Source organism: Glycine max, chromosome 8 (assembly GCF_000004515.6).
Source record: "Glycine max cultivar Williams 82 chromosome 8, Glycine_max_v4.0, whole genome shotgun sequence".
In the NCBI taxonomy this organism is placed as follows: Eukaryota; Viridiplantae; Streptophyta; class Magnoliopsida; order Fabales; family Fabaceae; genus Glycine; species Glycine max.
This window is the reverse complement of record NC_038244.2, coordinates 6,185,881-6,200,450: the sequence shown is the minus strand read 5'-3', so window position 1 is coordinate 6,200,450 and position 14,570 is coordinate 6,185,881. Positions and strand designations below refer to the sequence as shown.

At 32.7% G+C, this 14,570-nt stretch overlaps 2 protein-coding genes across 2 annotated transcripts; both read left to right on the top strand.

Moving 5' to 3' along the window:
* Nucleotides 1-2,664: 2,664 nt before the first annotated feature.
* LOC100803720 (26S proteasome non-ATPase regulatory subunit 8 homolog A) lies at nt 2,665-7,019 on the top strand. Its single transcript, XM_003531030.5, has 6 exons — nt 2,665-2,998; nt 4,016-4,094; nt 4,718-4,820; nt 5,055-5,318; nt 5,680-5,791; nt 6,632-7,019. The coding sequence occupies exons 1-6, from the start codon at nt 2,894-2,896 to the stop codon at nt 6,770-6,772; spliced, it is 804 nt and encodes a 267-aa protein (XP_003531078.1). The 5' UTR covers nt 2,665-2,893; the 3' UTR covers nt 6,773-7,019.
* A 2,319-nt stretch (nt 7,020-9,338) lies between these two features.
* LOC100816366 (probable methyltransferase At1g29790) lies at nt 9,339-13,589 on the top strand. The gene is made up of 2 exons (XM_014778746.2): nt 9,339-11,025; nt 13,288-13,589. The coding sequence occupies exon 1, from the start codon at nt 9,874-9,876 to the stop codon at nt 11,002-11,004; it is 1,131 nt and encodes a 376-aa protein (XP_014634232.2). The 5' UTR covers nt 9,339-9,873; the 3' UTR covers nt 11,005-11,025; nt 13,288-13,589.
* The last annotated feature ends 981 nt before the right edge of the window (nt 13,590-14,570 follow it).

The following is a 14,570-nucleotide window of genomic DNA, read 5'->3' as shown; positions in this document are numbered from 1 at the left end:
TTGATGCCATTCAATTTGTGTGGTACTTATTTTTATCTTTTTAAATCTCTAAGAGAATGGAAGAGATTATCATTTAAAAAAAAATATAAAATAAATATAGTGATGATTTTTAGTCGTCACTATATAAAGTTAATTATTTTAAAAGGTTTAATGTCATTTTTAGTCCATTATGTTTAACAATTATTTCATTTTAGTACGTTAAGTTTTAAAAATTTTATTTTGATCATTTATGTTTTTGAAAGATATCATTTTACTTATTTTTTAAAATTTAAAAGTTAATAAAACACTAACGTTTTTAACAAAAAATTGAAAAAAAAAAACAAAATGATATATTTAGAAAACATAAAGAATCAAAATTAAATTTTTAAAATTTAATGTACCAAAACAAAATAACTACGGAACACAATAGACTAAAAGTGACATTAAACATTTATTTTATTAGAAGTATTGTCCGGTTCAATTGGTAGAGAATAAACTCATATAATATATTTTATTTTATTGATACAGTTGATAAAGAATAGACTCTATCATATAAGAACTTGTCATTATTGGTGGATGATTAGTAAACATTTTTTGAGTCTTAAAGTCTGTGTTAACCCAATAAATTCCGAAACTCATTTCACCTAAATTTCCCTATATATATAAAGTATTCTATTTACCAATCCGGAGTAGTGTTTTATTTTTATTTTGAAAAATACTGAAATGGGTACATTTTAAAAATATTATATGGTATAAATAAGTTATGTTTTAAAACATGAGTTTAGTTTTTATTTTTTCTTTTAACAAAAAGTTTTATGTTTTAATTTTATGAGAATGAAAAAACACTCAAAAATTTATAATAATGAACTAAACATTTTTTTTTTATATTTATGAGGATGAGAAATATATTTTAATTTTTTTTAATTAAAAAGTGAAGCGGTCCTTGCAAAGAAAAATTCTATGTTGTTTTACTTTTTGTCATTTTTCTTAGACTTTGTTAGTTCTAGAAATTCTTAAATTTATTTTCATTGCGTACATATTATTTGACAATCTAAAACAATGATTCGCAATAAAAAAAAAAATAGGGTTTATTAACATCAATTTTTCTCCCTTGGAAATTTTGCAAAGAAAAAAAGAAAAACTCCCTAGAAAATGAACACTATTGATCTCAATATAGAAATTCAAATTTTATTCTCGATTTCATCATACATGCGATAAAAATCAAGAAGATCAAGTACTAATTATAAACCCAATTAGATGGGTGAACCAATTTCATTTAGAGTGCGTTTGGATAGAGAATTTTAACTGAGAAAAGTAATTTATGAGAGAATTTAAATTTCTGTAATTTATAATTCATTGTTTAGATGTTTTTTATGAAGAATTTCAAATTTTGGAATTTTAAAACAGAATTTTAAACAACTAAAAATCTGGAATTTCAATTTTCTTCTAAAAGGTAAGAAATTGAAATTCTCATATCTTCTCCTTTTTTTCATTCATTTTTTTTTCATCCTCATAATTTAAAATTTTTTTTTATCCAAACACAAAATTTTGAAAATAAAAGAATTTCAATTAAAGTATTTAAAATTCTTAGAATTTAAAATTTCTCCATCCAAACACAGCCTTTCAGTTTCAAAAAATACTTATTGTGTCAAACTAATAACATCAACTACGCTCTCTCTCTGAAAAAACAAAGTTTTGGAAATTTATAAAATAACAAAATCTATAAAACAAAAAGTTGACAAAAAGTAAAACAACATATAAGTTGTCACTTTTAAATTAAAAAAAATAAAGTCAATATAAAGTTAGATACATAGTTCTTCAATTTTAGTACTTGCAATGATAGTATTTTCTTGTGACATTTGCTATGACCCCCTTTAATCTATTTAGGAAAACCAAAATAAATTATCTTTAATTACAAATAATTATTCCACATGGTTACAAACAATCAGAAGCTACCACCTAAAATCACCGATCCTCTCATGGATTGATGCATATAACAATGAGTTAAAAAGGTGCATCGCAGAGAGATTAAATGATTCAAAAATGAGAAATCATAAAAAAAAAACATGTAGAGATAAAAATGTAGAATCTAATTAGCTAAGTAACAATAAAATTGGTTGATTCATAATTCTTAAGAAATTGGGAGCAACAAAAATAACACTAGAGTTTTAATGGGATGTAATAAGCTTTACGGTCAAATGATCATGAATAAGAGGAGACGACTATTGCAAGGAGGAATCCGATTAGAGGAACAAGAGAAAAATGTTCAATGTGTACTGATTGCTCATGACAAGGTTGTGTTGGTGAATGAACATAAACACATGAAAGGGACCATATTTGTTTCCTTTTTAATTAAATTTAATATTTTTATTTGTTGGATTTGTCTTATTTTTTTCATTAAAATTTGATTTTTAATCGACTTGCATGGAGGGATTGCAGAGGAGTTGTTATACCGAGTTATACAAAATTTAACATTATAATTAGATGGTCATATATCCTTTTATTTTATTTTGTTTTATTCCCTTCTCAATTTTTTTTTATATTTTTTGACCGAACAAAGTGAATGATATTTTTTTAAGTACCCATAATATTAATATTAGAATGAAATATCCATCAAACTCTCTAGAATTTGTTTAAGGAACCAAATACAATAAAAGTTGTTGACAAAAGGAAAAGATATAAGAAAAGGGAGTCTAATTCTATTTACAAAAAATATAATATAAAGTATGGGCTGGGCCGATATAGTTGATATAAGCCCAAGCCCGAGCATAAAATTGTTTAGGAACGTGAAAGGCATAGCAGCGTTGATTTCACCATCGCTGTGGTTTTCTTTTTCTCTATTGAGGTTGTCATTGGGAGCACTCAACCTAACCATTCAAGTTGTGAAACCACATCGCAAGAAAATTCACAAGCGATGGATCCGAAGCTGAAAGAGGTTTCTCAGCTCTTCGATCGCTTCAAGGCTTCGTTTCTCCGGAACGACTTCGATAACTGTTCCAATCTCCTTTCTCAGCTAAAGGTATTTCCCACCCCACCTAACCCTAGTTTACTTATTTCACTAATTTCCAAAATTCGCCCACCATTTTCTCTGTTTCTGCTATTTGAAGATCGATTCTGTTGCTTTATTTAGTTTTGTGTTTGAAAATTTGAATTTGGCTTGTGAGGAGTAAGAAAAGTGTGGGTTGGAGTAGGTTGCTTCAGTTTGAGATCATTATAACGGTAGGGCGTTCTGAATGTTATTTTAGATTTAAGCAGTTTACCTAGTAATTCTATGGATGCTGGGTAGTGAGAAACTGGGTTTTTTTTACTTTTTACCGTTGGATTTGACTCTCTAAAGTGAATGGAGCGTACTTTATACTAATAATCGCAGTGGTTGAGATTATAACTAACTAACTAACTTCAGAGTTCGTTATGGATGCGCCTGATGCTATTACAATTCTTAATGGGTTTTTTTAATCAATGGTTGGAAGTGCAATTTATCATCTAATTAAGTATACTTGCTCACTTTAAAGGAGTGAAATCCTTACCTTTGATTGTTGCTCGATTAATTTCATTTCTGCAGTGTAGCGATCAAGACCCTGTTTGGTCTAGCATTAGTCAAGAATGGATTCACATCAACCTCCAAGCAATCTATTATAGATTATAAAACTTAGAATTAGACGTGAAAGGATGAAGAAACACACATAATAAATGTGCAAGCAAACACGCTATAAGTCAAGTGTGGTTTGCTGGATACTTTTATTGTATACAAAGTACAAACTATAATGGAACATATTACAGCTGGAAGTTGGATGATTGATTTACTAGTTCACCACCCAAGCTCAATGATAGAACAGATGGTTTTACTTGGAGAATATGATGTCTTAGTATTTATAGGACTTATATGATTACTGCAACAAACAGCTTGAAATCTAGCTCTGTTCTATATAGTTTGTATAAGATGAAAGATCGCAAGGTCTTAGCTTCCTTCTTTTTGGGTACATATAATGCAGCTGTTGTTATTTTGTTTAGTTATAATGTTTCTGTTTACTTGCAGGTGTTACTTACAGGTTTCAGAAGCCTGCCACCGTTGTTTGCAGATACACCTAATGCAGTTCATGAATTAACAATAGCAAGTAACATTCTTCCCTCCAATCAGTTACACTGCCCCCCCAAAAAAACTTTTATGCATTTATATTCCTACAGGCATTTTATTTTAATAATAGAAGCAGTTTCTGTTAGTAAATCTTAAATTTGCTTGATTTCATTAAGGAATTTTTTATGCATTGGTTTATCTATGAGCTCTCTGTGATTGAAAATGGATTTTTTGCTTCTATACCTGCTATCATTGTAGGCAGTATAAAATACAGCCAAAACTAACACAATCCTGTTGTGTATGTTACTAAGAGAATTTTGGTATCTGGTTGTGCAGAAAAGTTGGTCTTTGTTTTACTAAATGACACGTCTAATATAGTAATATGGTTTACCCTATATTAGAAGCAAAAGACAAGAGTGTAATAATTTTTTCTTCATTTTAATTTAGATAGTAAGTTTTTTTTTAATTTAGATAGTGTTAGCTGCTTGAAGGCAATGGAAAGATGAGCTGTATTAATTAAATCATACAAGTTACTAAAACATTTTTGCATGAATGAGTCATATTAGCATCAATGAGATAATATCTACTTATTAAATGAAAAGGTAAAAAATGTTAGAAGTTTTATGTCTAAGTTTTTTTTCCTGTTGGTTTTTAAACTTCCAGGGGATATATATGAGCATGCTGTTGTCCTTAGTGTGAAAATTGAGGATCAAGATGCTTTCGAAAGGGATTTCTTCCAGTTGAAGCCTTATTATACAGATGCCTGGTAACTTATTCTTGTCCCTTTTTTTTCACATATAAATATATATTTTTACTCTGAAGAAAGCTGAATCTTCAACCAAAGCAAACAGTGGACATCTCCTGATTGTTCACTTAACATAAACCTGTATAGTGTATGCCAAGACACTTTATCAATATTGAAGTATGATGTTATGTGCAATTTTTTTTTTCCATCCTTGTTGGGTTTTTGAATTTTATGGGGACTTTTCCTTTGTTGCAGCAATCGTCTTCCACCATCTCCTCAGGAGTACCCTATACTGGGTCTCAACCTGTTGAGACTACTTGTGCAGAATAGGATTGCTGAGTTCCATACTGAGTTGGAATTGCTTTCATCTGCTGCTCTTGAGAATCCTTGCATTAAGCATGCCGTGGAGTTAGAACAATCTTTTATGGAAGGGGCTTACAATCGTGTCTTGAGTGCACGGCAGACAGTGCCACATGATACATACGTTTATTTCATGGATCTTTTGGCAAAGACTGTCAGGTAATAATTGTATTGTTGTTTTATTTAATTGCCTAGTGGATGGTTGAACTCTTACTCTAGTGATAAACTAGTGAAAACTGGAACTACTGCTTGATTTCTTCGGAAGTTGGGCTTATAGTTTAGACTTTTGGATTTTTCTCCTGCAAACTGGTTTCTATAAATTTATTATTAAATTCTGTGAGTTATTTATATTCTTGTAATTCTATTCTCTCTGTTATCTGCAATGGCAATTGGGTGGAAGCACAAACTTTATTATGATGTTAAAGTTCAAATACCTACCTCTCTAGTGGTTCCATTATTTTATCATTTGTGCATCTATGTTCATTTTCTAATTAGTTTATATCTATCTTCAAACATTCAGAGATGAAATAGCAGGTTGCAGTGAGAAGGCCTATGACTATCTTTCAATTAAGGATGCCAAGCAAATGTTGCTGTTCTCCTCAGACCAGGAACTCCTGGAATATATTAAAGAGGTGAGCATTGTTATGACACCTTAATATTTGCATGTTAGAGGGTTGTTGGTAAAAAGTAAAAACACTATGCGATTGTTTAGTGCATGAAAATGGACATGAAATTGAGACTTGCTGTTGAACCTTAGAGATTTGTAATAATGATGCTTGGAAGTCCTTTTAGAATTGGAATCATAATTCCAAAGGCATAATAATTTCATGGTAATATAACTAAAACTAACCTTTAACAACTCCTAACCTCTACCTTTAAATCACAATTTCCAATCCCCACTCCACCCTGTGCAACTACCCTCCTTGCTGCCATCATCGCTACCTCCACTACCACCTCCCTTATCTCCATTGTAAGGGCTACCATTGCCACCACCAATCACTTCCACCATCACTATTGCCACAGTTGCTTCCACCTGCTTGCCCCATCTCCCAAACCACTGCCAATGGTTATTGTCTTTACAACCACTGCCACCACCTACTCCCCCATGCCCCACTGTTGGCACCTGTGGCACTGCCATCGCCAACCCTGTTGTGACCATTTTGACCACTGCCCCTTGCAAATCAATTTTTTTATTCAAACCCAATGTAACTGAACCCATGACAACTAAATTAGAGGTGTCAAAATGAAATTGAAATTGAAGTTCAACTTGGAATGATAATTCTATGCTGTAATTATTTGTACAACCCAAATATATATATGATGAGGCCAATCCAATTCTGACAGAATTAGAATCTGAAATTATTACAATTTTAAGCTATAATTCTGTTTACAACATGGAAAATCATTCATCTCTCCTTGCACAATTTCATTTGTTTCCATGTTATTAAGTTATTATCTTTTTTTTTTTGCAGGAGCATCCTGAGTGGGAGATTAAGAATGATAGTGTCTTTTTCCAAAAGGCAAAAGAATCTGCACCTTGCAAAGAAATACCCTCTCTGCAGCTCATCAACCAGACACTTAGTTATGCTAGGGAGTTGGAGAGGATTGTCTGAGTCGAAATGCAATGGCGGCTTTTGTGTTTCCAAAATTTTTAGGTGTCTGGATAATAGTTACTAATATTTTGAAATTGTTCATTTCTGATTCAATATGGAACTATAAAATTGTTCACCTCTGTATTTTGATCATTTAGGTGGCAGTATGGTTGCTTATATTTTATTTTTCTTGACTTGTGCTCTGGAAAAAGAAAAACTCTTCCGTACTTATCCACCTTTTTATGTTGAGGATTATATGATTCATGAAGCTGTAGTCTAAATTTCAAACCCATAGAAAGGTTCATATCAAATTATGGGGATATAATTTCTGGAATCTTGCATTTCTTTGATCGCACATTTTTTTTTGTTAACGATCACCTTTGAAAATTTAGAATGGTGGTTTGCTCGGCTGGCGCCTATTGTTTTTCTAAAAGTTAAGCCAATCTTTTAATGTAGTAACTAAATATTAGGAAAACTGGGAAAGTTTGAGATCTGCTTAGAATTTTTTTATGTTGTGACCCCTTGAGGCTTTTGTTTGGGTACTATGACGACGTTAAAATATTTGGTCTTGGTATAAGAGCGTTAGGCTTTTCTTGTGCTTAGAGCATAGGGGAGGTGCAAAAGAGTGGTTAAAAATATTTATTTGTTGCTCTGGTTCACTCCTGAACAGACTTCATTGAAGTGTCTATTGTGGATTTTTGGTTTCTTGCTATTCTCGTGATACATTTTCGCAATACATTATTCAAGTTTAATTCGTAGTTGATGTAGTTTATTCATCTATAATTATATAATTTCAGTTCATTATAGATTAAGGTGCTCCTTGATTGTGGAACTTGAATGGAATAGTTATTATGAATGAGTTGGTTTGGCCAAACAAGAAGTGCACTATTTCGTCTTAAATGATAGATTTAAGTGTAATAAGTTATGCACTTTAGGTTTTATTTTTTTCAATTAATATAAAATATTGTTCTCAATAGTTGGTGCTGACTTTTAATTAAATTTGATTGAAAAATAATAGCATTGCAAACACTTAATAGCACTACATTAAAATTAAACTTAAGAGCATTTTAATGCATAATTGATTAGATGAGTTGTTTAACTTAATTTAGTGGATCTTTCAATTTCATGTAGTTTTAAACACTATAAAAAAATTATTCTAATGTTAGGATTGTTAAAATGAGTACTTAATTTTATGAATCTTATAAAATTTGAAAAATATATTATTTATAGTATAAATTTATTATATAGGTAACAATGCTTATATTAATAACGCCATGTCATATACTAAAAAAATAAATAAACAACATTATTTAAAATTAAACAAGTCATATAAACATTCAAATTAGAGATGATGGTTTCTTGACATAGCGGTCACTATTTACCCGTGACATAAGAGAAATATTCACTTTCACTCTCGTTACCATGAACCCTCTTTTACGTCAAAAGTTACCCTTATAAAAATGGATCTGGAGAGTGGATAAAAGATTTATTGAAAGTTGATAATACTGACGTAACTAGAGTGCATTAGACTCCATTTCTGAACTCTCTCCAAGGAGCCAAAACGTGCCAAGTAAGGCAACAAATGTCTCTGATATGTTTATCCGTATGCCATTGACACTTCCCTATTAGAACAAAGAACAAAATGATAAAGAATGGAAAGTGATAATTATGGCCATATTTACTTCTGCAAGAAACGTGGCACGTTATACCAAGATCAATGCTCTCACTACTTGTGAGGCTCGTCCTTATTCGCCAACAACTATGTGACCCCAATCCCCTTCCCAAGGCGTTAATGCTCCTAATTGAAATTAATACTATTTTTTTTTGTATTAAACAAAACTAATACCAACTTTTATTTGATAGTTACTTACAACTCACCCTTCAATTCGGGCAACACTTTACTTTATCTCCAAGATTTCCCAATCAGTCCAAAATTTCAAATAGTGTTACGTTTAATAAGTGTATATCATTAGTGTTTTGATTTCTATATTATCAAGTGACTAGAGATAACTTTTTATAATTTTTAAGATAATTATATTATCTGGAAAAAAGACAATTAGTATAAAAAATAATAAATTTGACATGCATAACAATTATAATTGGATGTCAGTTTAAAAAGATTCTTACAATAACAAGAAATTATATTTCATATGACTTTTAACTGATAGTAATATATTAATCATAAAGCTTGTTGGCAGGCAGTTCTTGAAAAATAACAGCATACATGAAACTGAAGTTCTTCTATATTTAAGCCATTGGACATGAATTACCAAATTGAACTCGCCTCATACACTCAAAATATATCCTTGCAATCCTTTGGACATATCACATAAATAACATTAATAAAATAAAAGAGATGAAATAAAAACAAAAAAATAAAATAATACTATTAGTACCTGTTTGTATTCACGTTCAATTCAAAATAAGTCCCCCGTTGTCTCTCCATTTTTACATGAAAAAACGGAAAACTTCCGTTCAACATAATTGGAACGATTTTTCAAACACACCGTTACTTGTCAATAAAAAAAGAAACTCCAAAGCCTTAAACTATTACACATTTTGTTTTACCAACACAATGTGACACTCAATATTTTTGAATTTTATTTACTGATACAATGTCACACTCAATGAAACTATAACCAGTCTAAAAACAATCCCAATCTAATCCAGAAGTCTATTTTGCACTAACATTTTCCCTGTAAATTACTACTATTTTCACTTAAAAAAAAAAACCACTTACCTTACCTTACCTACAACCTAAACAAAAATTTGTCTTCATTTTGCATAGCAGAGGCACAGATATAGATTCTAGATTTACATAAACACAGTAAATCTAGGCTCCCTGGTCCCACATACTACAGATCCCAATCCTCCATAGTCCACACTACACTACATACACTATGTTAGTCTACTTACTTCACTGACTCCCAGGAAAACAAAAGTCCAAATAGTCAACACCCCAAACCCTACTTGTGAGAATCTTAAAAACAGAAATTCAATTCTAGCTCCACATTTCCAAATTGTCCAAACCAAAACAAAAAAGGCAAAGCCATACATAAACACACACAAACATAGTGAGAGTGAGTGAGTGTAGTGTAGTATTGTTTTGTAGCTAAGCAAAAATGAGTTTCACCTTCACCACCATGACCTTGAACTTGGTCCTCTTAATGGCCATGGTGGCCACCAACATCCTCTCCCTCTACCACCTCTCCTCCACCCTCCAATCCCCCAAATCCCCCAAACCACCCCCACCTGTCCCCGACCAACTCCTCCACCAGCTCCACACCATACGCGCCACCATCAACCACCTCACGCTCCTCCAGAACACTAACAACCCAACTAAAAAATCCACCATCCCCTCAGATCTACTCTTATACTCCCACCTCTCCCCAATAGCCTCCTCCTGCCACAACCACCCCGAACTCCTTCACAAGTACATGACTTACACACCTTTCTCTCTCTGCCCCTCCGATTCCGACCTCGCCGAATCCCTAATCCTCCGCGGCTGCCACCCCCTCCCCCGCCGCCGCTGCTTCTCCAAAACACCACAGAAACAAATTCCCCCAAATTCCCTCCCTAAAAACCCCTTCCCTTCCTCCCTCCCTGACAACGCTGTAATTTGGGATCATTACCAATGCAAATCGTTCGATTGCTTGAATAAACAAAACCCTAACCTCGGCTTCCAACCTTCTCGTGATATTTCGAGGTTCAATTCGTATAAGACTGATTTGGATCTCCCGATCCAGCAGCTGTTTCAGATCGCGGCGGCCGCGAAGTCGGTGCTGCGCCTCGGCCTCGACGTCGGCGGCGGCACCGGCTCCTTCGCCGCAGCGATGAGGCTCCGCAACGTGACCGTGGTAACCACGACCATGAACGTGGTGGCGCCGAACAGCGAGGCCGTCGCGCTGCGGGGGCTCGTGCCGCTGCACATGCCACTGCAGCAGCGGCTTCCGCTGTTCGACGGCGTCCTGGATCTAGTGCGGTGCGGGCGCGCCGTGAACCGGTGGATTCCGTTGACGGTGATGGAGTTTCTGCTGCTGGATGTTGATAGGGTGCTGAGGGGAGGAGGGTACCTTTGGGTGGATCATTTTTTCAGCAAAGGGGTGGACCTTGAGAAGGTGTATGCGCCTTTGATCGGGAAATTGGGGTACAAGAAGGTGAAGTGGGCGACGGGGAATAAGACCGATGCCGGTGGGGTAAAAAATGGGGAAGTTTACTTGACTGCGTTGCTGCAGAAGCCTGTGTCCAGATGAGGGTGGTTTCACGCAAAAAAGGTAGAGAATTTGCAACTTAACTCTTTAACTTTGTTCTAATTAGGAAGTTAATTAGAATCATGTAATCATAAATAAATTACCATATATGTGAAATTGTTGATTTTCATAATAATTACTTATGTATTGGATGGTTATTAGTTGGTTGATAATGTAATTGTTTTTTTTTTACATTGTTAATGTATGAAAATTGAGGAAATAGATTAATGAATAAAATAATGGTGATTTTTTGGTGTTATATCTTAAAATTAAAAAAGTTTTGATCTTTCACTTCATGCTTAGATGAATGTTTGTGATTGGATAAGTCTCCGTCTAAATAAGGTTGGTGTGAATTTTTTTTCTCCTAATTTTTTAATCTTAAAATTCATTGTTTGATTATTAGTTTAGTTGAATTTAATTTGAGGTTATTAATATGATGTACTGTTTGTGAAAAGGGGATTTTGGGATGCCACCTATTATTAATGTGTACAATGTATCAAACTTGTATCTTATTAGAAATGGACTATAGAATTAGCTCCACCTCAAAGCTTGCTCTAATAGGAGAGGATTGCCCAAGTTTAGAAGGAGTACTTTGACTATATTTCTAGTTTAATGTTGGACATCTCAACAAATCCTGATAATATTTGTGACTGTCTTACTTAAATACAAGTATTGTGCCTTTAATAATGTTTAAGGCTGGTCCTGGTTGGTGGAGGCGCCAAAAGATCTTCTCTTCTATTGTGTTTGGTGGGTCATTCTACCATACGCATGGAATAGTACTGAGGGTCTGTCTTGTTTTCTCTAATGTGCTTGCTGGCTTCATTGAAGCCATGTCATAGACTGCATTGCATTCGAGAAGCATTGGATTTTTCTTGGAAAACAAATGTCTTATTTGAACTAAAGTCCACCAGTTGAACATAATTTTGGAGCACTAGTTGCATTATCAACGTATTATTAGAGAGAGAAAAGGGGGGGGGGGGGGGTACTTCCAGTATGATAGGGCTTCATACTTATGAGAGGTAGCTGTCTAATAAGGTTGATGAGCATGAGCAATTAGGCCAGACTGGCCAGTCTCAAACAAAGAGTTGGCTTATGAACAAAAACAACTTTCAGGTTCTGTCTCTCTGGATGAAGAGATTTTGTTAAGTAGTTGCTTTTCTATGAACTTGCTCTTGCCTTTATGCTAGCATCAGAAGAGTTGAAACAATGGTTCTTTCTGAATTTCAGGTGTCTTGAATAACCAATTTTTTACACTTATAGTTTAAGCTTACTATTGCAGAAGATTTAAGCTCTGATTAATACAAAAATAGATCCTTTTAGAATTTAGAAAATAGTGAGACTTTTAGAGAGAATATATTTTACTAATAATTTAGGTCATATAGTTTTTTTGTCCTAGGTCAGAGACCACGGGTGTCCCCCAATTCATTGGGTCAGAGACTGATCTCGCTTGTGGTGCGTGACTGCTGTTGGCCCAAAGAAATTTTACTCACGGTGGGAATTGAACATGGGTTCTCCCGCTAAATAGATCGTTCCCACTCATGTGAACACAACGGGACCTTACATCACTGTCCTTTGGGTTATTTAGATCATATATAAGTGCAGGACAAGGCCAACTAAAAAAACACTTGGAATATAATGGATGAAAGTCCAACACAAAATCTCAGTATTATATACATGAGGAGAAACTAGATCTCTCCAAGTTTATCTTCTTAGTAGGGAATCCTATTGCAAAGATGAAACTATTCTGCAATCTGCATAGAGTGGTAGATGGCTTAAACTTAAAGAATGAGATTGGTGAATTATCCTCATGTCTGTCCTCTGCTAGTTGCCGTAGAAATCTTTCTTTGTTACCTGTGAGGTTGTGTCCCTGAGTGGGAAGCTGCTAACACTTGAAATATCATGAAAAGCTAAACTTGGATGAAATGACCGAGTTACAATAGGATGTCTACAACCATGTGTGGGGGGCAGGATAGTAAGGATCTGTAAATGACTGCGAGGGCGAAATATATTGATCACTGATTCTACTTCTACAGGTGGCATCAAAACAATTGTTTAAAGGGGTTTAAATGTTAGTAAGTAGAGTGTGGTATAGCTTGATTTAAATGAAACTAGTAAATTCAGGTGATCATTCCTCTCTTTTAATGTGTTAAAATTTTGTCAGTTCTTTTGGTTAGTAAATAGTAGTATTATGTTATATTCAAGTTACATAGTTGTATTACTCTGCATTCTGCAACCCCCCTTTCTGTCTCTGATCTAATTTTTTCCACCCTATTTTGCACATTGCAGTTTGATATATGCTATAAGAACGATAAGCAGGTCGGTTTATCCTGATTTCCTTGCTCAAAAAGGTGTTTATGGGGCGCGTAATGAAGCAATTTTCATGCCCACTTTGATGGATCATAGAATCAATTCGTTGAAACAAAGATAGAAGAAGGAAGTCAATGACAGGTGTATATCCATGGGGAAACTGATCGAGGAAAATAGTTTTTGGTGATCGTTTTTTGTTAATCCTATTTGATCAAATTATGTTATTCCAATTAATTGTTTTGAAATAAATTTAAGAAACGCCATTGCCTGGTTGGCTTTCATATAGTTCTTACAGCGCTTGCCATTTATTATGATGATGAATGGTCCTGTTTCATTTGATAATTCGTTTAGGCTAAATTGTAACTGAAAAATTAAAAATATCTTAATAAGAATTGAATTCATGATTTTTTATTTATAAATAAGATAATAGATTATTAATACATTTGGTTTGTTTAATTAATTACATTAATATTATTTTTTTATGTATCATTAATAAAAAATTATTAATTTATTTTTCGAACTATCAAACTTATAAATTAAAAAAATATTTAATATATAAATCTTTTTAATTTTATTTTATATGTTTTTATTTTGAATAATTTACATATTTTTATTTTTATTTTTATTTTTATTTAATATATAAATTTTGAATAATTTATTCTCGTTATTTTCGTAAAATGAAAATATTTATATATTAAATATTTTTTAATTTATAAATTTTGATAATTTAAAAAAATTAATAATTTTTTTATTGATGATACAGAAAATAATATTAATATAGTCAATTAAATAAAATAAGCGAGTTAACGATTTATTATATGAATTAAGAATCATGAGTTTAATTTGTATTAAAATATTTTTATTTTTCAACCGCTAACTCCGTCTTTGCATGAATATATGAATTCAACCAGAAAACAAATAAATACGATCCAAGTTATTTCCACTTCGTAACTTATTAACAAGCCGCTGGAGTGGACTGCATAGAAGAACCAAGAGGTTGGAAAATTATCATATGGTGATTAAATAATTAAATAACACAAAAAAATTAATACACTAAATAATAGAAAAAAATAAGATAATTATAATCAACAATTGATAAATAAATATAAATAATAAATTAACCACAATGAATAATAAATAAAAAATAAAAAAATATTATCATAAATAAATAACATCAGTAAATTAGGTTGAAGTTCTTGTTAAATATTTGGAATAAGAGTTTTATCAGTGATCATATCAAAAATCAAATTTTTTTAGTACTT

Excerpts from the sequence above, each read along its gene's own strand:
- LOC100803720 (XM_003531030.5), top strand. The coding sequence starts at position 2,894 with ATGGATCCGAAGCTGAAAGAGGTTTCTCAGCTCTTCGATCGCTTCAAG. Across the intron at positions 2,999-4,015 it reads ATCTCCTTTCTCAGCTAAAG|GTGTTACTTACAGGTTTCAG; the intron begins GTATTTCCCACC and ends GTTTACTTGCAG. Across the intron at positions 4,821-5,054 it reads CCTTATTATACAGATGCCTG|CAATCGTCTTCCACCATCTC; the intron begins GTAACTTATTCT and ends CCTTTGTTGCAG.
- LOC100816366 (XM_014778746.2), top strand. The coding sequence starts at position 9,874 with ATGAGTTTCACCTTCACCACCATGACCTTGAACTTGGTCCTCTTAATG.